Below are 26,681 nucleotides of genomic sequence, written 5' to 3'. Positions count from 1 at the left end.
AAGACTTCCTCTGGATTGATCGTCCCCTTACCAAAAATAGTAACTCTGGTACGATCTAGTTGTGTACATGTGCACAGGAAATGAATTGAGGTTTCCTCATTTCTTCCGCAAAGGTCACAATCTGGATCATCCCTAACTCCAATGCGCTTCAAGTAACTCCAATGCGCTTCAAGTGACTACCCATGACATTTCATTCATTGCTAATGCCTAATGGTGTAAAAAACCGAATGAAAATTAAACAATTCTATATTATTCTCCTTATAAAAACATAAAATTTATTTGAATTTAATGACAAAAATTGTGATAAAATCGTGTGGGTGAGAGAAAGTAACAGAAAAATATATGAACATGCAAAATTTATCCAAGTCCAAAGTATACATTATTACTACAACAACAGAATATAACACACACATTTGTTTTACTCCTGATTTGAAAATAAATAAAATCAATAATAGAATAGACTTCAACATTTTGTGAATAGAGATTATTGAAATGTGTTATGATCATGCACTCACATCCAATGTGGACATTGAACAAATGACAATAATAATAGTATTTCGTGTCAATTAAGACACGTTTTAGTTGAAAATTTGGTAAATTAGTTACGTAAGTCAATGCGGTTAAATAAAAAAAAGTTTAAAAAAAATATGGTTTTTAAATATTTTGTTTTTATTTGATTTTTATTTTTTAAATATTGTGCTAAAACAGAATTTTTAATATATATTTTTGGTTGAAAAAGAATCAGAAAGATTTTAAAAATGTCTTACTAGTAATTCCTTTTTTTTAATAACTTTGTAATTTTCTTTGTATAAAGAGCATATACCAAACTTTAAACTACAAATATAATAAAACGCTTGTGACTACGATAGATGTATAAAGATAAAATTGATTTTTGTTTTGATCAAAGAAAGAAAAGACTACACGCAATACGTGTGCAACAAATACAAATAATTCACAAATATACTTCGAACAATATTAATTTTTTTGGCTTAGTTTTTTTTACTAAAAGTAAATCGCAAATTATTCAGAAAAAAAGTTCCATATATGTTGAGGAAAAAACAAACCCTTTTTTGGTTTGCAAAAAAAGGAAATTGCAAATGACGATTAGGCTTGAATGATTTTAATGCGTCGCTCGATATGAGCTCGACACATTGGACAATTCTCAATAGTGCTATGGCAGTTAAGACAGCAACACAGATGGCCACATGGCAGGAATATAATTTTACACTGAAATCGAAAATATACAAAAAATTAGAATAATAAATTGTTGACGAATTATTTTTGTAATTTTTGAAAATGTCACGGAAATAACAATTTTTTGCTATTGTGTTGCATCAACCTACCGATTCTTCCATACAAATAACACATTCCGATTCCATTTCAGTGGTAGATTGCCTAGGGTTAATCACAAAGAAAAGAATGGAAATAATGGAAATTAATCAATATGAAATGGAACGTAATGGAAGTAATGGAAAAATAATCGAAAGAATGGATAGCATTCTCCAATAATGGAATAGTAATTTTTAAAGTAAGTATACCCTGTAGATTGCTCATCATTTGCGGCTGATTGTTCATCTGTTGCGATTGTTTGTTGCTGTGGTATTGCTTCAGTTGTTTGTATTGGCGACTCCAATTTAAGAAAGTCTCGAATCGATTGTAATATCTTTTCACGATCACAGGCATTTTTAATTCCCGCTTCAATCAAATCATTTTCGGTAATATCATAAATATTACATTTGTCCGATTGCCATAATCTCGATAAAAATGGAATGCAATGCACGACACCATTAACCAAAAAGTTATATCCAAGCAATGGATCAATGCTGTTCGATCGAAATGATTGCTCGCCTGCCGGTTGCGAGTCCAATAGCTTTTGATATTGTAATAACCAAAAGTCTTGATGCTCATTTTCTCGTTGTGATTCAAGACACATGAGCGTATCAAGTAGCTCTCTCTTTCGACTCGATTGTTGCTCTAACAAATCCAAAAGAACATAGGTTAATTTCACTCTTTGTTCGCTCAAATCAACCTGCAGAGAAAAGAAGTTGAAAGTCTTGAAAAAAAACCGAAATTGTTGGCTGTAATTGTTTACTCACAATTTGATCATCCATTTGTAATTTCTTGCGTTCAATTTCACAGTTTGTCATCGATGCTAGTTGCGTTTCAACGATGCGCACTTGTTCAATCAATCCCCATGTTCGGGCATCATTCTTTTCGATAAGCGCAGTGAATGCCCTCTTCTGCAGATCTTCGTTTTGCGTAATTTTGGATACGGCAACGGCTCGATCTTTATCATTATTTTTGAATAGATTATCCAACAATTGATTTGTATTAATTTCATGCTCTAGCAGCGTTTTTGAGGTATTGTCACGTTTTTCGTTGTACATTTCAATCTGTTTTGTCTCGTACTCCAATAGTTCAGTCATTGCAGCCAAAATATCACGTTTACGTAAGTCATCATGGTTTATACGAAGTTGTTCCAATAATTGTTTTTGCTCTTCTTGCTCTTGCTCCAATAAGGCTGAATCGGGACCACTTTTCAATGATATCAATTGATCGACAATCATTCCGGCATTTGCTTCAGCTAAAATTCGGCGAAAAGACGAAACATTTGTAAAAATTGAACGTTGCCATTTTAGATAAATGACAGAGTTTATTCATTTAAAATTGTACCTTGTAAAATGTCTTCAATCAATTTATGTCGTTCCGAATCCTTTTCCTTTTGCATTCGTTGTATCATTGTGTCTGATTCATTTTGCTGTTGTAGCAAATGTTGCAATAGGTTTTGTTTGCGCTTTTGTTGTTGTTGATGTAGTTCAGCTTCCAGATTCGAATATCTCTCCAGTTCAGATCGTTCACGTTCCATGAATTTCTGGATTTAAAATGGGATTCGATTTGTTTTGATTTGAAATAGTCGTGATTCAAAAAGATCCTTACCTTGTCCCGTGTATATTTGTCATTTTTAGAAATTGAATGTTTATCATTTGTGTTATTCCATTCCCGTACAACATCTCTGCCACGTTCAATCTCAATCATTTTAGCGGTTGTTCGTTTAATGTTTTGTGCTGGTTTTGTTTCAAAGCCATTGTGTTCGAGTAAATATTTTAGAATTTCAGCCGTTCCACATTCAATAACATTGGCTGGTGGATATAAAATGTATTGTGGGTCGAGTACAATATCCATCAGACTGTCACAAGTGGTGAGTTGATTGGGTAATTGTGTTAAATTTTCATTTCCCGTAATGTTTAAAATGCGTAAATTCGGCATGAAACCAATTTGATCGATTCGCGTTAATCTATTATGTGATACATCTAGCAATTCTAAATTGGTCAATTTGTTAACGGCTCCGGGTAGAATGTCGATTACATTATGCGAAAGAAATAGTTCCTATGCATTGCACGAGCGAAAGAACGAACAAAAGAAACAAGAATAAAATCGATCAATATTAGTCTATCTTGTGTTCTTTTTTGTTTCACACAAAATTCACGTGAAAATATCATTAAATATATAATTCATAATGCTATTTTTAAACACAAATAAAAGTAACAACGACTATTTAGTTGTTGTTTTTTACCCTGAGGTTTTTTAGCATGTTACAAAATTCATCAGGCACTCGTGTAAATCGATTGAAACTCAAGTTGATTAGTGTTAAATTGCTTAAATCTGCAAGTATTCCACCACCGTTTAATGATTGCAATTGATTATTTTGTAAATTAAGACGTTCTTTGAGTAAAATGCGGCACAACACAAACACACCAGACGGAATTTCTTTTAAATTACAATCGGATAAGTCAAATTCTGGTTCTGGTGTGTCTTTTGCCTGAAAAAAAAAACGAAAACCATTGAAAACAATTAAATCGTATTTAGAAAATATGCCGAATGAAAAATGACAAAATTACGAATAACATACCAAGCACAATTTCCATTCTAATCGGGATTTGTACTCGGTTGCGGCTGTAGATCTATGCGCCATTGTATCTGTAGTGTTGTGTTCAGTATTTGACTGCTGATCACTCTTTTTTTCATCTTCTTCTTTTGATATTTGACAGCCCATACATTCGTTGTGTGTTTGTCCTGTAAATTTGAACGCGTTCAGTCTATGTTCACAGCGAAACTGAATTCTTGTTTCTGTCTCTTTTTTTAAAGGCAACTTTTTTTGCCTATTAATGAATGTAAACAATGAAGAAAAAAATTGTTGAAAAAAAAACTTTGCTTTTTTAAATATATTTTTTTTATCTATTTGTGATGAAATAATCCAATTTAAATAATGTAATGTTAACCATAGATGACAATTTATGCGACTAATAAATCGTGATTCATTCACACAATTTTTTTATGGCGTTTCGTGTTGATCAAACCGATTAGATAAAACACATATTCAAGTCATTTGATATGGAAACAATAATTTTACAGAAATAATGCGCTATTTCAATCCTTCTATCATGTTTGGTATTGCGATTCAAAAAAATGTTTCTTTTTTTCCTCTTTATTTGGATCAATTTTCGTATTGTTATGAATGCGTATGTGTATGTATTGGAATCTGTCACACATTATCATCCGTCTCGCTCTTGATCGTTGGTTTGCTGGGCTCATTTGACATTTCTATTTTAACAGGTTACAATGTGTGTATGTTATGCTTCGCTTTCAATTGTCCCAAACTTATATACTGACACCACAAAAAACACACACGCACACATTCGGTGCTTGCGCATGTATTTTTGTATGTATTGGTGTGCAAACAGATGAATCACCCTGTTTTGAGCGCACTGTATTGAATAAATGTGGTCGTGTCATATTGGCAGCGTATGCGTGCGCACTATCTGTCAAATTCATTGAAAATACATCGTCGCAAAGAAGGAAAACAGTACAAAAGTGAAGACACAAATATAAAATACCAGCAAAAGAAGTGTAAAAAAACACGAAACGTACGAACCAAATTATGATTATATTGATATTTTCAAAAATACCCATTCCAATTTGTGTGACAATCGACATTTACTGAGAGAAAAAAAAAGTGAACAAAACAAAGCATTTTTTTCGTGACCATCGAAACAATTGAAACCACCATAATTTTTTTGTTGGTATATTGTAGATTTGTGTTTAGAATTAAATAAAAGAGAGAAAGAGAGCGATAGAGAGAGAGAAGGAAAGCAAAGTGTCTTGAATTTAGTGCCACTCACTAGAAACAGTGCGAACCTGAAGTTTTACCTCTTAAAGAACGCAAATCATACCATCCACATAGAATTATCAAAATGACGACGACCGTGGGCGATGCATTGGTGAATAAAAAAGTGAACGAGGCTCAAGAACACATACGACAAGCTGAGAAAAGGTGACTTTTTCTCTACTTCTATGCTTAATGTTAAATTTCGATTTGATATGACCCCCGTAATCAAAATAATTTTTTTCTTTTATCGATAACACAATGAAATATTATAAAATCTTCTTTTGTCGCATGTTTTGTTTCCATTTTGACACATATCCACGCTGCGTAGTATGAAAACGGGATTTCTCAAGTGGAGACCCGACTTTGATGTTGCTGCCGATGAATATCAAAAAGCAGGTATTTATCGCCTTTATTTCGTGTGAAAAATGCATAATTATCAATATTTATATTATTTTTTAAAATACATTTTTCATCATGCACAGCGACATGCTATCGCGTAGCAAAGCAATTTGAACAAGCAAAAGAATATTTATTGAAAGCATCCGATTGTTACAAGGAAAATCGATCTCTATTCCATGCTGCTAGATGTTATGAACAGGTAAGATATTGATTTCATTTTTCAATCCGCCTCCAGAAGGATTATAATTCGAAATAAACATTCATTGAAATGTTCCAGATAATTTTACTTTTGAAAGAACAAAGCAAAGTTCAGGAAATGGTAGATTTTGCCCATCGAGCATGTCGATTGTATCAACAGCAAGGTTCACCCGAAGCTGCCGCTGGTGCTCTCGAAAAAACCGCCAAAATGGTCGAATCGAAAGATCCTGCAGCGGCAATCAACGTACTACAACATGCCATCGAAGTTTTAATGGTAAGTGGTCAACTACACTCGATACAAAATTATGCCTGTTCTCATCGAATTTGTTCGATTCTTTTAGATTGAAGATTCCGCATCACGACAGGCTGCAGAACATTTATCGAAAATTTCCCGACTTCAAATTCGAATCGAAAGGTATGTGTGTGTGTGTATGTGTTGAAATGCGGCGAAAATAAATATAATTCATCCGATTTATTCAACAGATATGGTGAAGCAGCCGATACAATACGCCTCGAAATTGGCATACACCAGGAAAATGGAAATGCTTCGGCTATTGGACGTTTAACCGTTGCTCTAGTTTTAGTTCAATTGGTGCGTGAAGATTCCGTCGCTGCTGAAAAGGCATTTAAAGAATGGGGAAATTATTGTGATGCTCAAGAAGCTGTTACGCTTGAAAGTCTTCTACAAGTAAGCACCATTTTCACAAAAAAATTTTAGTCTGTACTTTATTTTGATGAAAATTGCATTTTTTTTATTATTGTAATAGGCTTATGATGCAGAGGATTGGGAAGCTGTTCAAAAAGAACTGAACTCACCATTCATCAAACACATGGATGTTGATTATGCTCGTTTAGCAAATGTGGTTCCGTTGCCCGAAGGAATTAAAAATGTACCAAAAGTTGCGGTGCCCGCAAATAAAGGTATTCGGGAGCAAGTACATGAAGCATATACTTCACCACCACCAGAGGAGGTAAATATAGATTTTATGTTTGAATTTGAGCTATAATGATGATAATAGTTTGACGGGCAAATCTGAAATTTGTTGTTTTCACATTTTCCATTAATTTTGAAATTAAAATTCCAATGGAATAATCTGAACACAAATAGAGATAGACAGAAACATTTATTGTAGTAATTCTTAAAATACAATATAAATTATATATACTAGCCTAGACAGAATTCCCCATTTTTAGATCCGAAAACTGGAATTAACCGATGCGCGACTTATTTTTTTTTCGTTTAGGTTGAGAGAGCAAAAGCAGCATCAATAGCAGCTGGAAATTGGCCAGCAGCTAGCGCATCAAATGCGGATAGTAAAAATCCACCTCCACCGTTTCCAGCACACGTGGATGATGAGGATGAAGAGGGCTTGTGTTAAATACAAATCGAATATTACATGTATTGTTGCACGATTACTTTATCATATTTAAGGAATTAGATTAAGCAAACAAAATGCATTGGCCCTGTAAAATGTAGTCGACTAAAATTATAAAATGGTCCGACTTTAAGCTACAACTCTGATCATTTATCAAAATATATTCTGCGGAACAAAAAAAAGATATTTTAAATATATATATATAAATATATATTCGACAGATAAAGAAATGTGAAATGCTTCCCCTTCTTCTTTAAATTTATGAATAATAGAAAAATGTAATTAATTCAGATAATAAATGTATTCACTATTCAAGCTAGAATCTATTTAATAATTGTGAATGAAAATTGTTATGTATTTCAAAAAATGAATCTATAGTTTAAAAAAGTATGAGAAATGAATTCAAAAATAAAGTTCAGGTCATTTTCTGAAGTAACTTGAGGGATTCATTCTATTTTACTTAAGATTATCAATTGAAATGAAATGTGGTCTTTTTATTTTCGAATGTTTTTTATTAGATTTATTTTGACAACTGAATGAAACACATTCCAATGGCTTTTTTTAAAAATAAGTTTCAATAACAAAATTCACTTTTTTTCTTCAGTTTAAATTTCAATAATTTTCAAAATCTGTTGCTCCATAAAAACAACAATTGCTCTCTTATTACATTTCGTTGACTGAAATTTTTTGAGATATCCTTTTTTTCTAAGTAAGTCGGCCATTTTATATTTTTCGACGACCAAATTGAATGCAGTCATTCATCAGTCTATTTTCGATAAAAGCAAAAATTAGATATTGTTAGACATTTATTTTTTTGTGAAATATTGAATTGTAGATCAAATAATTCTTTTGAATTTTGTTTTTAATTATTTTTATTAATTTTAAAAACGACACTAAATGTAAATCAAATGATTTTTTTTTCCAAAATCAATTTCTTAAATTAAGCTACAAAACTATTCTGTTTCAAACGGAATGTATGATCCTAGTCTTATCTGTTCTTATTAATAGAAAATGTTATCAAAAATTTAATTGAATCGCTTACGGGCACTTCGTCTGATATCGCACGTAAGATTTTTATATGTGACTCTTTTACATAGCAATATTTTAAAGGGACACCTTTTGTGGATTTGCATCCCACTTATAATTTTTCCAAAAAAAAAATCATTTCAGTTGAGATATTATTTTCGTTAATCAATAACACGATCACAGTTAACAAAGTGTTACAAAACGAATTCTTGTTTTTTTTCTCTTGATATTTCGATAGTTGAACTTCAATAAATAAATATAGCATAATAATGCCTAATTCTAATGTTGAAGTGACGTTTTATTTTGTATTTCATTCCACGATTCATACGCATGGTTCAGCTGCGTTGTTTGGTCGATGATCTGAAGACATTGAAGTGAACAGTAGCTCAATTGGACCTTTAGATCGTTGGTGACTAAATTGAGCATGTTGAAATTTGACTTTTGTCGTTGACAAATTGAACACGTTTCCAAAAAGCTGTACTTGTAGATGTAGTGTGCTTGACATGATTTTGAACAGAATGAATTCAATTTGCCATTGTAACGGAGCACATGCGATGTGTCATCAACGAAGTACATCTGGCAAATGATGCATTGTTCTGTAATTTCATTGAAACAAAATTTTAATTTTCCTTTGTTGGACATTTCAAGCTGAAAATTGGGCACATTTACCTGTTAACAGTGCATTGGACATTTTTGTGTGAAAGAAGCAAAGAAATGAACAAAACTGAAAAACAGCAGCATTAACCGTTAGAGAGCAGCTCACCGTCTTTTTCGATTTGCATTGATAACATGGTTTTTCAGTGATATTTTCATCATTTCCATAGAGTTGTTGGAATCGCTGTCGGCACTTTGAATGACAAAATCCATCCTGATGATTTATGAATGTTATTATGTTGCGACAAAATCGACAGAATTTCATCAAATCGAAAAATGTTTTCTCGCACTTTTCGCCACAAAAGTAATACTGTCGATTGCCAATGATGCGAATATATGGACCAATACATGGACCACATTGAACGCTACACGAAGCACACTTATAATGACCATCATACATGTAAAGTTCATAGCACAGGATTCCACAAAACTCCAGATAATCCCACTGCATAAATGCCTGAGTTTTCTTGATGCCCTGTTGACACTGGATGCATTTCGTGATATGTTCGCGTTCTTGTAACTTGGGTGCGGTTAATAATCTTTCGAGATTATCATCATATATTGTGCATTGATCTGTGTAAATAACAATAAATTAAATAAATTTTGGCGCCATTAAACTAGATACCATCAAAATACTCACTTAAAATCGTAATTTTGTTGTCTGGACATTCATTTTCGTTTTCATTTACATTTTGATCCATTGCTGGTAATATTGGCTGAATAACATCTGCCGAAATATGAAAACTACCTTCGAGTGAGTCATCAGAATCGGTATCGATATTTGCCGATTTTAAGTCCAGTATTTTCAAATGACACCATTCATCGTTTCGCATGAGCAATTCAATATTGGTTTCGGCCACTATAGAACATCGCAACGAGCAGAAAATACGATCATCGTGAATGCGACGTATTGCATCGTAAAATCTGATCAAATGACGACAAATACAACAACGAATCTCTTGTTTCTTATCTTCACGCAAGTGTATGTGCATACATTTTTTACCACAAAATATTTTCTGGCTAAAACCTTCGCTGATCACATGTTCGTAGTTCAAATCAATTGAGAACTTTGATGCGCATTTGTAACAGCTTGCTGAAAATTGAGACGATATACGACAAACGAATTGGAAATAGGAACGATTTGATTGGATTTTTTGGTAAATTTATTTTGGACATGTAAATAATTTTGTTTTGTTCCGTCAGGAATTATCTCAAACCATTTTGTAAAAAAAATGTAAAACATTAAAAATATTTGCAAAAAAAAAACAAATATACATACCAATTTTTATACTAAGACGTTGTTCAAGTGTTTCAATGCATTTTTCCGAGCAAACCTCCAAACTAATTCCATTGTGAATGATCTGAGCATATTTACCATGTTTTTCGCATTCTGAGCACAAACCCAACGCTCGGCGCTTTTGATTTTCATTTTTTTCGCACAATATTTTACATTCATTTGAGCAAACGAATTTTGAAATCAAACCAACTCCAGTCAACTCCAATGCTCCACAAGGTGACTTTGATGATGTCTCCGATGTATCATTTGCAATCGGTGTATTACCAGACTTGTAGCATACATTCGAACAGCAATGACATTGGGTGAGCAGCGATTTGCGTTGTTCAAAACATTCATCACAAATAAATGTGAATAAATTTGTGTTGGTCACATCATCACGCAAATGAATTCGATTGTAATCAGTGAAACTGCTTTTGCAGATATCACACATTGACGCGACTCGATCGTAAAATCGCTTCAAACAATTTATGCGACAAAAACTTAAGTTCAACCAACGACAATTAAAAACGCGTTCTTTGTCAATTTGTTTGCATTGCGCACAATAATTGAGTTTGATCTGCTGCAATGACATTTTTGAATGTAAACAGTCTATATGCTATTTTCTATTTGTTTATTTTAGCGCACTAATTTTGCAGAAAGAGAACAAACGACAAACAAAAAGTTTTTTTTTTTTAACGAAATACAAAATCGTCGACTGCTTTCATAGAAGTACGAATACAAGATGGAATATGATTTCGAAATATTGTCGAAATTCATTCGCTTATAATAACGGACTGATAGTTTCGAGTTTCGGGTGTGTGCGAGTGTGTATTGGTGTATTTAGATTGAAAAAAAAATTTTGTTGCAGCATGCCGAAAATTGACAAACACACACACACAACACTGACTGAGTTAACGGTCAACGGGCAAATTTTCGTTCAATGCTCGTTTGTGCGGTGTTTATTTGAAATAATAAACAATTTTTGTTCTCGATGCTCTTGAAAATGCTTTGGTTGATGTCAGTGGTTTCATGCATAAATGTAAGCGACATATAAATGATCTCAAAATAGAGTCGATTCAGAAATCAAAAGTAAAACCAAAAATAAAAAAAAGTGGTCATCGGTTGAAATGGCAGAGAGAATAGATGCGATTGTGTGCTTTACTAAGAGACGTAATACACATTATGCGGTGACACAGAATTTGTTTGTGCGATTAAAATTGTGCTGCACCCATGTTCATTGTGCACAAAATAAGAGATTTTGATTGATCAGAGCCCGTGATTTATTTGTTCGATGATTTTAACTCTGTCACTGAAAACAAAAGCTGCTCCAACCGAACAAAGAGCAGGCAGTTTTTTTTATTCACATTCTGAATCTGGAATAATTAAAGCAATTTCAGTTTTCAAAAAACCGGAAATGCCTGCTCAGATTTAATCCATTCGAAAAGTATTTTGCAATCACATTTATACATCAGCATGGAAATTCAATCATGTTGGAACAGTTGTGCTCAATTATGATGAAAGATTTTTTTTTTTCATAAAATTTGTCTACCAACCCAAGAATCTCGATTGTCGCATAAAAAATTCGATATATATATATATTTTAATGCACCAAGAAAATACCATACTAAAAATGGCTAAGGAAAATTGGCCCGTTGCCATACACATATATCGAGTTTAATCGGTCGATACAATAGCAATTATTCAAACGGGCGATTGAACGATACAATATTGATGATGACATATATATATTTCGTATGTTGTGCACTTCAAAAGCCATTTTTACCGTTAGACGGATGGATTCGATAAATGGAGAGAAATAAAAATGCCAAACAATCGAGACTCCATAAAAAAATCGCATAATATGGTGCATGTGAAAATCCAATTCGAATATTTGCATGTGTGTGTTGCGCCCTTGTCTTAGTCTTAATATGCCAACGACACAAAAACCAAGTAAAAAGAAACATTGTCTATCGACAAATGATACACATCAATGCAGACAGAAGAGTAATGGTGTGAAGTGTTTTTGTTTGTGCAACTGAGGGAGATGGAGCGATAGGTGGATTGAATCGCATTTTCGTGTGGCGCTACAGCCGTCATCGTTTGTGTCGCTATACAGAGCTTGCTAAAATGCTTGTATAAGTGAAACGGTTTTCAGTTTCAATTTCGTGGCACGAATCCATATCGGCACTCAGTTTATCTGATGTAGTTTCTGATTGTGTGGTGTGGTGTTGTGTCGGGTGTGTGTGTGTGTATTTGCGAAATAAACAATACGACTACATACATGCACGGTGGACGACAGCAACAGCAAAAGCAGTCGTACGGCATGGAATGTGTACCGTTGTTGCGAATATCCTCGACATTCAAGTGATGTGTTTTGCGTCGATATTACATGCCGGTCGGTGTTTTTCGTAAAAACATTGTGTGTTTTCTATTCAGTTTCGTTTTGTATTTCATTTGAAATATTATTGTTTTCATTTTACGCAACTAAACCGAGAGTAGAACCACTCGTGTGCGTGTTATTTTTTTTTTTTTTAGAATACAAATAATAATTAAAAAAAATGCATTTTTCGTGATATACAGATGATACTTAAATTTCAATGTGAGTCTTTAAAAAAATAAACGAAATTCTTCAATTAATTTGTTGTAAATTTAAAATTAAGAGAAATTGGATCATTTTGGGCGAGAAATCATTCGATTGTGATACATTTTTCTGCCCATAAATAAAGAGAGGGAGAGAGAGAGCGACTAAAGGATAATAATCCAAATAAAAGAGCGCAAGACCAGACTTCCGCATGTGCATTAAAAATCGATTCAATACACACGAAATTCGCATGGTGGAGAATAAAATATCGTCATCTTGCAGTGATGCACCATACACTTTTAATACTCTTCGGTATTCGAACGCGTGACGAATGCGGGAATTTAAAAGGCAAAACGGTTTCTTTTTTTACGCTGGACTTTTTGTTCTTGTTGTTGTTTTTGTTATATTCTCGACATACCAACGCTGTTACATACAAATAATGATCTTTCCTTTGAACTAGTCAAATCGCAAAGACATGACAAACTGCCCGAGAAAAATGTTCTCACTCAAATGAGATGAAAAATTTCGAAACAAAAAGATGATAGAAAATCACATGCATACTTTAAAAATAATTCGCAAAATAATCTCAAAAATATTCTACGGTTTTTGCACTCTGCAAAAGTGTAATGACAACTCTATTCCGTTTCGAGAGAGAGAGAGAGAGAGAGAGAGAGAGCGTGCATTTTCATCTAGTTCTTTTTATTATTCTGCTTAGACCGTTGTTTGTGTACTTTTTTTGGTTCCATGTCATTGTCAATTTGTCGCGCTCACTTGAAACATTTATGTTTGTTTTCATGTGCGATTGATATGAACGGTGTGCAGCCGATGAGTCTTAGGCAAACGTAATACACAAAATAAACATAATTTTGGCTAAAAATATGTACATTGGAATTAATTTAAGTGTTTCGGGCGGCTTGTGCATTACATATTTTCTTCTTTCTCATACATATTCCCGCTTTCATTCGTTCCGTATGCTCTCTATAGAATACTTGCGTTGTCGTAGTTAATTCGGATCATCTGTTTGAATTTCCTGCTAGTGGTGTTGCCGCCGACACCCAAACATACAAAATAAACTACGGTCAAATGGCCAAATATCACAAGTGGATGAAGTTATCGTTATTGCGTCAAAAGCAACAACGAAATTGATAATAAATGGAGTGTCGTTAAATTTGGTTTACGTTCGATAAAAATGATGATCATTACCAATAGTTGTGAAAACGAAGCAAGTAAGAAAGCAAACATGTGAACATCTGTGGCTATATTAGCGGCTAATACACGTGTGAAAATCTCATTTTTATGTCATTTAATTGCGCATCATTCGATATCTTACAACCCAAATCGATTCAGTATTTTCCAACCAAATTGTTCTTCAATCAAACTGCACTCATACCAAGTTTTTGTCTAAAATTTGCGCATCAATTTTTTTAATCGAAACAATTGTGCTACGGTAACATTTCATTTTAATTGCAAACAAACCACAAACAGTTTTCTCCTTAACAGAAAAAGAACTAAAAAATTGTCATTTTTTGAATTTGTTTTTTTTTATCTTTCAGAGTTCTCAGTGTCGCGCACTGTGGATTTTATTGGCTCCAACAGACGCTCCGAAGCTCTGCACCATTACAAATCAATAGAGCAAAACAACAGCAGGCATTTACATAGCCGCATAAATGAGAATATATACTGAATACTAAAAACTGTGTCAAGTTCATTCATATAGAGTGTGATAAACCCTTTTTGTCCAAATGTTATGAACGCAGCAAAACAAAACAAAACAAAACAAAATATATTAAAAAAGCTGTTGATTATACGATAAATGTTTGTACGAAGAAAATTTTGTGATAATTGCTAGTTGATTGTATGAATTCTTCTGTTTTTTTTTTTGTTCAAAGTGAAAACGGTTAAATAGAAATTCTATACAAATGGAAGTGTGCTGCTTGAAAATGGCATCGCGATGCAGGTAATTTTATTAAATTTTCATTTAATTTTGCTCCATTTTCATTTGAGAAAAGGATATCGAATAAAGACTAATGACAAGCTAATCGCTTTTGGTGAAATTGGTTTAAAGAAGAATTAATGTTGAATGAAACTTAATTTGAAAAAAATGGGATTGGGTCTGCAAACTTTAACAAAGAATTTGTGCTTGTAAGGGTAGCTATTCAAACCATTTGATTTAACTATTTCAATAGGAAATTTCCAATTCCGGGCCAAACCCAATTTTTTTGTGCACACGATAGCAAGTGAGGCCAAGTTGGTTGAAAATCTATAATTCGTACGTTCCATTTGAGGACATGCCTGTTACGTTGATAATGCAAAATGTGTGTACACCGATCTGTGTCACTTTTCGAAAATTTAGATTCTGAACTGTTTGAAGTGTTTTAATTTATTTTATTCTCTTTGTGAATTTTCGCGTCTTCTCATTCTTTTAATGTTTTTTCGTTATCGATTGAGCGAGTGTGCAAAATTCAATGGGTGTGTGACATTGAAAACAAAAATTCGAGCAAACAAAATGTATGTGCGTCTTTGTGTATGTATGTTCGCCATGTGAAACGAATGGCTTCAATTTTAGTAATAAATAAAATTTGCATTGTATGCGTTGTAATCATTATTAATTGTGAAATGTCGGTATACCGAATTTTCGAAACAATAGAGCATTACATCATGTTTACGTTTTGATGCGAATGTAAATACGGTGTGAGCTGATTACACCAAATGTGAATTGTAGACAAACTAATCTATTTATTGTGTGACGAATGGCTAAATGTGGTCGCTTTTAAGAGCTGCCACCGTCATCATCATCATTGCCACACAAAAAAACTGAGTATGGGAAAATCAATGAAGAATCAATGTCAATGTATGTAAATAAAGCGTATTCCATGAAATGTACGCACTTTCGACGTTGAAATTTATTAATTAGCTACGTATTCTCTTAAAATACTGCGTCAACACGTTTATTTTAATTCAGCATTACGTTTGTTTGATCATCTGCTTTAGAAATCATAAGCACACGTAAATGAAATGAGTGCAAAATAAAAACGGAAGAACCTTTTCAAATTTACATTTGAATGAATATTTCTTGATTTTGTTTGACACTACGCGTAATTATCATGTTTCTGTCAGTCTGAATGAATTCAACAAAAACAAACGATAATGAAATTCAGCCAAAGAATGCAAACGGACAATAAATCCGCTTTCCACCGTATTTATTGACATCATAAGCACGGTGCTGATTCAAATTGCGGCATTCGTTCAACTTAATCATAATCAAAAGTCACGATCGCATGCCGCGCTACACTGTAATTTAGCATTAAATTGATTTGGGATCGCTGTTTTGATTAATTGACTTCAAAGAGGAAAAACTAACAACAGAATACCTGAAATTACAAAAAAAGAGCGAATACTTTGATAAAAAAATAAATTAACATTGGCAATTCTGAGTACATTGATAGTATCCAGCTATTATCGCAAAGTTTGAGCATGCCGCTCCATCAAGATACAATGGGTATTTCTTTTGTTATTCAACAATTTCATCTTATTTTTAGAAAAAAAAACACAAAAGATACACGCTATATCGCGCATTGCCTTCAATTTTAAAACGTCAAACAATAACATCAATGTGAAATTTGTTATCTATCTGCTTCTATTTTGATAACATTATAATTCACTGGAACGATGGAGCACGGTATAGAGAGAGAGAGAGAGAGAGAGAGAGAGAGAGAGAGAGAAAATGCGAAGTGCTATTTTGGTGTGGTCGTCGGCATTTGTTGAGAATCTCAACTTGAGATTTACCGCCTTGATTATAGCTAGATAAATAAAAGCTCAAGTCTTAAAGAGAAAAAAATTTATAAAAATAATGGCGAAATTACACACCTTTTCGCGTCATTATCTCTTTCTCAGTCGACAAAACAATTCACAGAGATAAAATAACATTAAACCCCAACGTATTTTCATTGTTGTTTTTCCTTTCTGATTTTCGATATCGAAATGTGTATCCAACCAAAGTCAATATTTTTATTCCGTTCCTTTGTGTTATAGTTTACTTTTTGTATCTATAAATTCGGTACAAAAGTTGGTTGACATTGTCGCGTTCACATTATGGGCTCTTTTGCAATTGTTTAAATTGCTTAAATATAAACACTTGTGTTATCGTGCCTGCTGCTCTAAATACTCCAAACATGTGTGCTTCGTCATCGTTGACATCAAAAATAAGCGGACGAAAATGAAAACAGTGTTCGTCCAACGGCAAATGAATTCTGATTTGCACATTCTCAAAAGTGTTCTAGAAAAATATGATTGTAGTTTGTTTCTGTCTCGCCATGGATCTCACGCATGCAAACAATGATCGCAATTGTTTTCCGAAAACTTTATTCTTTTTAATTATTAATTGCGAGTTTTGTGGTTGTTTTATTTATTTGCTGACCCAAGCAATATACTGGAACGTATTTGATACAATATGAAAATGCACATTCAGTTAATCACTGTGGCACATTGCAAAAATCATTTTTTGAATTACATGCCATTTTTTTAAATCATGCATTCGCATCTATTTATCTAACATTTATTTGATCTTAGTCATGCAATACGTCAACAGAATTCTACATTTTTCTAACATAGATCTTGTTGCGTATATATGAAAAAATACTAGTTTCATTATTCTTCGTGATTTCATATTTGTTTACGCGCTACATAGTGCAAAATATCACCCGCATTGCAATTTTATACCGAAAACGAGATACGATTCATCGAACAATCGAATCGAAATGATCGATGAACAATGAAATAACATTTGACAAGTTCCAATGAATGAACCCGTACAGCTCAAATTCAATGTGGCGCTCAGCAATTCCGTTTCGTTTTTGTTGATTTCTCGTCTGGAGAGCGAACGAGAGAGAGAGAGAGAGAGAGAGAGAGAGAGAGAGAGAATACCATTGTTGTTATTTTTTTTCATATTGAAAATGATGGAAAAAACTACGATTAATAGTGCAATTCACAGTACACAAATATCAATTTAATATATACATCATTCACTTAGAACATTCTAATCATACATAATACGACCGGAGCCGCATGTATCATATGTATCGTATTACTAGAGTTTAATTTTTTTTCTCTGTCGCTCACCTCCAAATTCCCTCTCTTAATCTTTGTGCATTTACTATCCAAGCATAGAGAGACGAAGAAAAAGAAAACTATGAAAGAAAAAACTCCGTGTTACACTAAACTAATAATGTAATACATATCGAACGTCAATTATTATTATCGATGTTACGGCATTTGTTGTTATTCTGATTGTTATTTGTTTGAGCCTATTTAATTTGTTGTACTCCATATTGAACAAACTACGATAGTTTGAAAACAACAAATCGAAAAAAGTAACTTTTTTTCCTTCTGTCTCTCTCTCTTTTTTTGTCTATCTCGTTTTGTTATGCATCGAGCTTTGGCAATCGAGACCGCAATTTTTCTTATGTTACTACTCGTAAGTGCAATAAGCGAATGCAGCACTGTAACCTATTGTAAATGCGTGAATGAACAGAACGGCCGCAACACATATGCGGAACGGCAAAAGTTGCATTCCAATGTATCTTTGAAGCTTATATTGATACAATTACAAATAACACATCGATTAAATTAAGAATTAATTTGGTTTTTCTTGCTCAATAATGTCGGAATGGAAAGAGTTTTGGCTACGCTTCCTTCTGTTTGCTTCAGCACTTCATTTATATTTTTTACTAACATTCTGGTTGTTATCAAATCGAAACAACACTAGAAAATCGTCGCATAATTAAATTGTAGAAATGAATCAGCTGATTATGTCATTGCATATATATTAAATTTCCGTTACGTTTCCTACAAATAGGGAGGGAAGATGTTTATATCGTGCGTGAATTTTACCATTCGAGCCAGTTTGGCGTTACCATTTCTTGTCATGATTTTATCGTCGTATTTGAAGGAGTGAGAGTGTGGACGCGTCTAATATTTTTTTTGCGTGTCGCAATTACCTTCCAGTATGAACTAATTGGCATGGCTCAATAGATGCAACGTTCAAAAACTGAATTCATTTTAAAACAAAGTTAAAACAACGAAAAGTCGGTGTTATAAGCCGCGCGTGCAAATCCGTTTATGAGATAATAACTTTGAGCGAATGAAAACTTACTCAAAATGAACTACAACCCGGCAATGGGTGCAATTACTGAAAATTATATTACATTTTTATCGTACATTTTTTGCTGTGGGGTTTTTCTTCTTCTTCTTCTTTCGTTTCGTTAAATTATATATTGAAAGCAGTGAAATGTAATAAATTAATTGAGACGCCCGAAGCATGAGTGAATAGATTTTATTGAAGCCGGAGATGTTATTCGATAAGCTTACAGTTGTTGGTGTTGTCAAGAGGGGTTCTCGAATTTCAAATGCTCACCATATATGTAAAGTCTGTTGTATATTGTTCTCGATTTACATCGTGAAATCTATCGCAGACATTTGAACCGAATGGTTAAATATTAGCACCAAATAAATTGTTCACACAATTGAAGCTTATAAACTAAAGCAAAACTCGTGCGAGCTGCAATTAGCCAGACACTTTTCATATCTATTGCAAATGAATCGCGGTTTTGCTAATGTGAAGAAAAATAATATTCACCATCTAAGCCTAATTTACTACTGGCAATTTTGCAACTGTTTCGTCCGTACTGAAAGTCAAGGTTTTCATCAATTTTCCCGTGAGTTAATTGCCAAGTTCATAATCGTTTCGGTAACAAAAAGAAGAAACATTTCGTATATGTGTGTTGCTATTTCGAGTTTATATACAGAACTATAGTTGTTAGTCAAAAACTTGGACGAATTTATACATCAAGTATATTCTTCATGCATAGTAATCATCGATTCAATTGAAGACTCTTTAAATAAACAATCGATATCAATCGCAATATTAGCGAATAATGAATATCAATCGAATAAATCGATTGAACGAACGGTATATGTCTATCAAACTAAAACCGAAAAAGATGCATTTCCAATGAATTTCCTGCTTACGCATTTGTACACTTCCATATTCTATTTAAATGTAGTAGACAGACTTTCTTCAATCACATGCCAAAACATGAGAATTGTATATGCTTCTTTCTTGGGGGGTGAAATAGACTAGTATTGTATTGAGCATGTGAAGGTATAGGGTTTCCATTTCAATTCGCTTTATTTTGAAAGAACTTTCGCTACTTTTACTATCGTTAATTTCAACAACAATAACAATAACGCAAACCTCACAGTAGCGTCAGTGGTGGTGGTGGTGGTGGTAGCAGATTATCAACAAAAAAAAGCGTGCTAAACACATATGTCGCTTCCACATGTATTACCAGTCGCATTCCGATGATATTCTCGCATGCTTCATTCACGTTATTCACTTTACAAAATCGCGAAAATCAAAAACACAAATCGGGGTAAATTGTTGAGATTTATTTATTTTCATTTGTTTTCATTACGACATCGCGTGTGCTTCCAAATTTTGTTACTTTAAGGAAAGGCCAAGAAGAAACAAAAAATCAGCAAAAAGTTTATTTCCCTTTTCAATAAATTTGCAAAAAGTTAACGAACAACCTAATAATATACTGAACCATTTTAATTGTTGAAATTCCAAGTTGAAATTCCGTGAAGATACATTTTGTTTAATATTTTCATTGATTTTATTCCATTTTACAGACCAATGAGAGCGGTAATAACTGATGTTCCCAAGATACCCACAGTCAGTACATCACACGATTGTGGCTCACTATCCAGAGTTGTAATGGTTCGGAAAACTGATTCTCGAATGACCAAGAAAGTGACCAAGAAACCTGAAGCGGTATGACAATTTCTCATGATTTTTGTTACTTTTTTAAAAATATTTTTTATTTGATTCAATTTTGAAAGTGAATTTTCGGTTTTTGTTCTCTTTATTGTTGTAGGATCCACAATGTGAATTTCTAACATTTGAAACGATTCAAACGTATCGTGGTCACAAACCAGACCGAACAATTGTCATGAAAGAAAAGCATGACATGTGCGAGTCGGAAGCTCAACGATCACCGTGCGCACAACGTTTTATGCGATCGAGTACAAATAGTGTGTCAGAAACGCCAAATGGTCATTTGTCATCATCGGAAAAGGAAACTACCAGTGACGAAAAGGTGAAAAAGCCCAAGGAAAAAGAAAAAGAAAAGAAACCAACAACTGGCGAAGCGGATGTGGCAAAAAAACGGGTGACAATTTTGAAAAATTCATTGACACCGCCAGTTTCATCATCAAGCACACCGCAACGTGTTCGACGCTCACAGTCACTCAGTTCAACGCGATCAACAACATTTACCGAATTTGAAAAATCATGTTTACGCGCACACAATGAATACCGTGCCAAACATGCTGTGCCACCATTAAAATTGAGCAAGCGATTGTGTCGCTTCTCGGAAGAATGGGCCAAGGTAATATTTGTCAGATTTTGTTGAAAAAAAAATTAACGCCATTTTCTCTGTGACAGATTTTAGCATCTAGAGGAACGCCAGTACATCGAAATAATTCACCATATGGTGAGAATATATTTTGTTCATGGAGCTCAATACCAAACATGGGATCCGTCAAAGGATGGGAGCCCGTCGAACATTGGTACAGTGAAAATGTAAATCATTCGTATGGCAAAGAACCATCCACATTAAAAACCGGTCATTTTACACAAGTCATATGGCATGATTCGCGTGAATTGGGCGTTGGCATGGCCAAAAATCGAACCGGACAAATTTTTGTCGTTGCAAATTATGATCCGCCCGGTAATTTTATTGGCAGGTAAGCGTATGATATATTTTTCATATCAATTGATTTTGTTTTATTTTCTATGCCGTTCCGCGTTATTTGTGTGCATTGATTCGAACATTTTGCCAATTTTTTATTTTATTTTCTCGAACCTCTGCAGTTTCACCGAAAATGTTCCACCAATTGGCGGTTTTGACGAAGCTCAAATGGAAAAAGTTAAACGATCGTCCGTTTCGTTCGAGTCATTTCTAGATCCAGACAAAGAGGATGACTTGAATTTGGAAATTTTCATTAAAGCTATTTTGAGATATCACAACGAATACCGAAGAAAACATGGTGTGCCAGAATTAAAGTAAGACTTTTTCAAAATTTATTTTGTTTTTAATTTTATCTTGAAATTTTGCAAATTTTTTCATTTGTCTCCTGTTTTTTTTTATTCAGATTAAACAAGAAACTATGCACCGTGTCACAAGAATGGGCTGAAACACTGGCGTCTGAAGATCGATTTGCGCATCGGCCGAATTCAAATTTTGGTGAAAATATTTACTGTCTTTGGTCATCGGATCGAATGGCAAAAGCCAACCCAAGAGAGGTGTGCCGATCATGGTACGACGAAATTAAGGAGCATGATTTTGCGGTTGAACCAAAGGGCATATTCAAAGCTGGCCATTTCACACAGTTGATTTGGAAAACATCACAGGATTTGGGTGTCGGTGTTAGCAAAACGAAAAAGGGCAAAGTTTTGGTTGTATGCAATTACAATCCGCGCGGCAATATTGCAGGACAATTCACATCAAACGTGTTAAAAGCTCGTTAAATTCAAAACCAATTCTTTTATTTTGGCTTTCCTCGTGAACTGCAAAATTTTGATTTAAATTTAAATTACACCTTTTACTGAACGCGCGTCAATTTAATCGAAAGTTTGTATTGAACAAAAGCACATAAAATTCAAATCAAAAATTGAAATTGCGTGGCTCTTGTCACCAAAATACGTAATTTTAATTTGAAAAACTATTGGAAACAAATAATTTAAAATGTAAACTTTAGCCCGATAAAAGTATAAAAGAAAAAGAAAACAATAATGAATTGAGTACCTGCATTTGTTTGCATTATTTGAATGTACATGGACGGAGTGTATGTTTTTTTGTACCTTTTTAGTTACCGAGTTCAAAACGAAATTGTTATGTATGCTATAATAAATCATTAGGTATTTATAGTCATTGAATCGAGCGAAGCATTAGTTATAAAGAAAAACACAAATCGGATCACATATGAAATAAAAACGAATAAGATTGAGAGATTGCCTTCAGTAGTAAATAAAATGCGACTAGAATACCGAACCACAGGAAATAGATGTTAGAAAGTAAATGAAACAGAAACCGCCTTGAACTGTGCATACTAATTTACCAAATTTTGGAGAAATGAAAAAAGAACGAAAATATCGCCATTTTACCAGTGGTCTTATGTACGTCTTTTTGAATTACACATTAAAATAGGTACGTGCACATACACAATCACACACAAATGCAAACCGAATTTGATCGATTTCGGTCATTTTATTTAATTTAATAAACATAATATTAATAGTAGAATATTTAGTCTAGGAATTCTTATTAAATTCAATTCAATGGCAATTTAAATTGATAAGTCACATAAACAGTATTTAGTTTATAAGAAATGTCCATTTCATAATCGCTTGAAATTTATTCAAACATACCATTTTATTATAACAACACAAAATATCTGTACACTTGTATCATTTAATCTAGTCGACACGTGAACAATTCTGAAAAAAGGGCGCGTAAGTTAATTATTTAATTAAAAAAACATCGATTTAAAACAATTGCTCTATTTTTCACAATTATCGCAAATAAATAAATAAAACTCCAAATATAAAAGCAAACAAATGTAAAAATTCATTGTTAAAAAGCATCATTCGTTTTGGATTTTTTTCTCAAAATTATGTTCTGCCCAGTAATATTATCGCTCATAATGTTTCTCAATACGTGGTCAAATTTTTATCATATTCCCGCAGCCATCCAAGCAGTTTTAGTAAAAGGAGCGTGAGTCTTAGCACTACTTGTGTCGTCATCATAAGAATATGAGTTTCTTATCGGTGGTTCCTCAGGTATTTCCTCTATAAAATCACCTTTAAGACCATGTTTTCCAAGGGACTTCCAGTACTCCTGTTGAAAAAAGCCGCGAATATTGTTCCTCACATTACACCATGCGTCCTTCTCGACTACTTCATTCACATACATTTCTATCAAATTGAAGATCATGAAGGTAATCGCTATAAATCAGCGCTATTGCATATACAATAGACATAGGTCCACTTGATACTTTGGCTTTTTTATCTCTTCCTCTGTCTTTTCTTTGAAATATAGTTTTATCTTTTCTTTTAGATGTCCTCCAGTTATCTGGTCATTCTTTTTCTTTGTTTCTTGTTTTTGCTTTTCACTTGGCTGAACATAAACGATGCGGCCACGCTTTGGATACCGCCGGTTTATAATTTCCATATTCCTACGACTCAGTGTTTTTTCCATTACAATGTCATAAACGTACACTTTCTTTGATTTTTTGCCATCGTAAAATACACATATATAATAACCATATGGTTTCAAGCTAGTGTCACCGAACAGTATTTGTACATCTGGTTTGTCCGGATGTGCCGTTTTGTATGCAGAATTATAATTGGTAAGTCTAGTAATATCGTATTTAGATTTTGATGTGAACCGAACCAATTGAAATAATTTATTGTAACAACAGAAAACAGTTCGTTGGGTGACGAAAGCTCCTTCAATATTTGCGGATTCAACAAATCATTGGATATGGACATTTCGGGACGCATCAACTTTTTACTTTTAATCATGTTCAAAATATGTTTTCTCATATCAACAGTGGGGTCAGCATTTCTCATATCCAATTTAAGAGGTGCGTGTCATCAGCGCCACCCTGGAATTGTGCTGTTAAACCAATATATGTAAAAAATTGTGCTCAAATTGTGCTGGCAGAAAATTCATACTTTTATGAGGGTCTGACGCGAAACCATCGAGCACAATTCGTCCAAAATTCCGTTTTTTCAAAAAATTGTATGTATGGACCTCTATTTTTTTCTTAAAAAAGTAAAAAAAAAAACATTTTTTGAAAATCTCAATTTATTTATTTGAATGAAAGATTTATGACAAAATAGTTTCTTATTTATGTAAAAAAAAGTGAAGTAACCTTATTTATATACTGAATGCATTTCTGTTTCAACTGAGAAACCATCATCAGCGAGCGTCAAAATTATTAAAAATTCTATAGTTTCTTATTTTTTTAACCCTCGGTTAGGCACATGTCTGAATAGTCACATTCATGCCACATGAGTCTGGCCAGACCCACATACATTTTCATGTATTTTTATTTGAAAGGTGTTGCTATGTATTCTTTGATCCTTCTTTTATGCTCTGTCAAAGAAATTGAACAATTGGTTTACATGTGGCGCTGGTGAGAGGTGTGAGCCAAAAATCTTAACTATCGGCCAAGTATAAATTTCATATAAAATCAACGAAAAAACATATTTTTTCACATTTTTCGGGTTTACTTGAAATTTCATCCTAAAGAAATGTTTATATGTGTCCGTAGGAATAAATATGGCATTACAAAAACGGAATCTGAAGAACGTTACATAATTTTTTTTTTTTACATAATACAACTCCATACACAAAAGAAATTATGTAACGTTCTTCAGATTCCGTTTTTGTATTGCCATATATTTTTTTGAATTTCGAGGCATATCTTGATGGCCACTTGAGAAAACATGTCTTATAGTCCCCAGATTCAAGATATGAAGGAATTTTCAACTTAAGGTTCCATATAAGACAGCGACTTCAAAGGAAAGGAGGTACATTTTACTGGAAAATCATGAAAAATTGCAGTGACCCACTCACCATGAAAACTTGTGAATCTTATTTTCTGACCAAAATAAGTAATATCACTAAGTTTGATAAAATTTCAACTAAAAATAAAGGTGCCTCCCCTACAAAATTTTCACAAAGAGGAATGTGCGTTAGTTCGTATGTTTATGCACAACCAATACACATACATATACAACGTATTTGGATAAGTGTGAACTTTAGTGTGCACACTTATTTTTAAGTGCAGTTCGTATACACGGGTTGTGCAGAGTGTGTGTTTTTCAAATGAACCGTCGCACATTTTCATGCATAAAAAACACTTTAATCGTTGTTTAGTCTCTTTCAATGTACAAAATCGATTAAATATTGAAAAAATAATACAAATTATCCCAAATATGAACGTGAGAGATGGATTTTGTTTGAGTTTTTTACATCGCAATGCTAATTTTTTTCTAGAGCAAAAAATCACTACAAATTGAATCAATATCAAACGAAATTAAGTTTTAAATCTTTCATTGGATATTTAACAATGAAAAAAAATGAATAATTATAAAAATATAGTTTTTTTCACGCAAAATCATTTTACACTGAACTTGCAAAATCAATGTGTAAAATGACGATTCACACTGGGAAGAAACAACTTCAGTGTAAATGGGAGGAATACAATGAACACATTCATGTTCACACTGTTCAATTTCTCTGAGTAGTATTTCCTATAGCAAACTTTTCAAAAAAATAATTTTATAAGTCGCAAAATGATATAACAGTTATAGCGAGCCATAGCGAGCCATAGCGAGCCATTTGTAGTATTTCCTAGGGGCAGAGCAGTACTAGAATAATCATTTTTGTTTAAAGTAATTCTATGTTGTGAGTAGTAATCCATATTAATCCATAGTAATACACACTTATGTAAATTCTAACAGCAGTGCAATGACGTTTCATGTGTACGTTGTGTGAGCCATAGCGAGCCATAAAGAGTCATAGCGAGCCATAACGAGCCATAGCGAGCCATAGCGAGCCATAGCGAGCCATAACGAGCCATAGCGAGCCATTTGTAGTATTTCCTATAGTAAACTTTTCAAAAAAAATTATTTTAAATGTCGCAAAATGATATAATAGTTATAGCGAGCCATAGCGAGCCATAGCGAGCCATAACGAGCCATAGCGAGTCATTTGTAGTATTTCCTATAGTAAACTTTACAAAAAAATAATTTTATATGTCGCAAAATGATATAATAGTTATAGCGAGCCATAGCGAGCCATTTGTAGTATTTTCCTATAGTAAACTTTACAAAAAAATAATTTTATACGTCGCAAAATGATATAATAGTTA

General features: G+C 33.3%; 4 protein-coding genes across 8 annotated transcripts; 2 read left to right on the top strand and 2 right to left on the bottom strand.

The window, feature by feature from the left end:
- Positions 1-837: 837 nt before the first annotated feature.
- On the bottom strand, positions 838-4,493 carry LOC116340065 (E3 ubiquitin-protein ligase LRSAM1-like). 3 transcript variants are annotated; one of them, XM_031766251.1, is made up of 9 exons: positions 4,412-4,493; positions 3,911-4,160; positions 3,575-3,820; positions 2,938-3,387; positions 2,674-2,872; positions 2,097-2,584; positions 1,539-2,029; positions 1,344-1,395; positions 838-1,227 (listed from the first exon to the last, which is right to left on the bottom strand). In XM_031766251.1, exons 2-9 carry the CDS (start codon positions 4,052-4,054, stop codon positions 1,105-1,107), a joined length of 2,193 nt encoding a protein of 730 aa, XP_031622111.1. In that variant the 5' UTR covers positions 4,055-4,160; positions 4,412-4,493; the 3' UTR covers positions 838-1,104. The 3 variants fall into 3 exon arrangements, with proteins under 3 accessions (XP_031622111.1, XP_031622109.1, XP_031622110.1); XM_031766249.1 differs by lacking the exon at positions 4,412-4,493 and adding an exon at positions 4,281-4,402; XM_031766250.1 differs by lacking the exon at positions 4,412-4,493 and having other exon boundaries at positions 3,911-4,251.
- A 324-nt stretch (positions 4,494-4,817) lies between these two features.
- On the top strand, positions 4,818-7,984 carry LOC116340242 (gamma-soluble NSF attachment protein-like). The gene is made up of 8 exons (XM_031766622.1): positions 4,818-5,332; positions 5,496-5,563; positions 5,650-5,765; positions 5,844-6,038; positions 6,106-6,179; positions 6,248-6,452; positions 6,532-6,735; positions 7,009-7,984. Exons 1-8 carry the CDS (start codon positions 5,253-5,255, stop codon positions 7,141-7,143), a joined length of 1,077 nt encoding a protein of 358 aa, XP_031622482.1. The 5' UTR covers positions 4,818-5,252; the 3' UTR covers positions 7,144-7,984.
- Positions 7,985-8,019: 35 nt separating this feature from the next.
- LOC116340241 lies at positions 8,020-10,797 on the bottom strand. Its single transcript, XM_031766621.1, has 4 exons — positions 10,100-10,797; positions 9,461-9,913; positions 8,836-9,393; positions 8,020-8,762 (listed from the first exon to the last, which is right to left on the bottom strand). Exons 1-4 carry the CDS (start codon positions 10,686-10,688, stop codon positions 8,446-8,448), a joined length of 1,917 nt encoding a protein of 638 aa, XP_031622481.1. The 5' UTR covers positions 10,689-10,797; the 3' UTR covers positions 8,020-8,445.
- A 1,650-nt stretch (positions 10,798-12,447) lies between these two features.
- LOC116340233 lies at positions 12,448-23,347 on the top strand. 3 transcript variants are annotated; one of them, XM_031766602.1, is made up of 8 exons: positions 12,448-12,695; positions 14,231-14,492; positions 14,567-14,634; positions 20,367-20,508; positions 20,612-21,124; positions 21,181-21,482; positions 21,610-21,801; positions 21,891-23,347. In XM_031766602.1, the coding sequence occupies exons 3-8, from the start codon at positions 14,597-14,599 to the stop codon at positions 22,264-22,266; spliced, it is 1,563 nt and encodes a 520-aa protein (XP_031622462.1). In that variant the 5' UTR covers positions 12,448-12,695; positions 14,231-14,492; positions 14,567-14,596; the 3' UTR covers positions 22,267-23,347. The 3 variants fall into 3 exon arrangements, with proteins under 3 accessions (XP_031622462.1, XP_031622463.1, XP_031622461.1); XM_031766603.1 differs by having other exon boundaries at positions 14,231-14,496; XM_031766601.1 differs by lacking the exon at positions 12,448-12,695 and adding an exon at positions 13,805-14,124 and having other exon boundaries at positions 14,231-14,634.
- Positions 23,348-26,681: the final 3,334 nt, after the last annotated feature.

This window comes from Contarinia nasturtii, unplaced genomic scaffold (assembly GCF_009176525.2).
Source record: "Contarinia nasturtii isolate CC-2019 unplaced genomic scaffold, AAFC_CNas_1.1 Cnas_scaffold_630, whole genome shotgun sequence".
In the NCBI taxonomy this organism is placed as follows: Eukaryota; Metazoa; Arthropoda; class Insecta; order Diptera; family Cecidomyiidae; genus Contarinia; species Contarinia nasturtii.
This window is presented reverse-complemented; position numbering and strand designations above follow the sequence as displayed.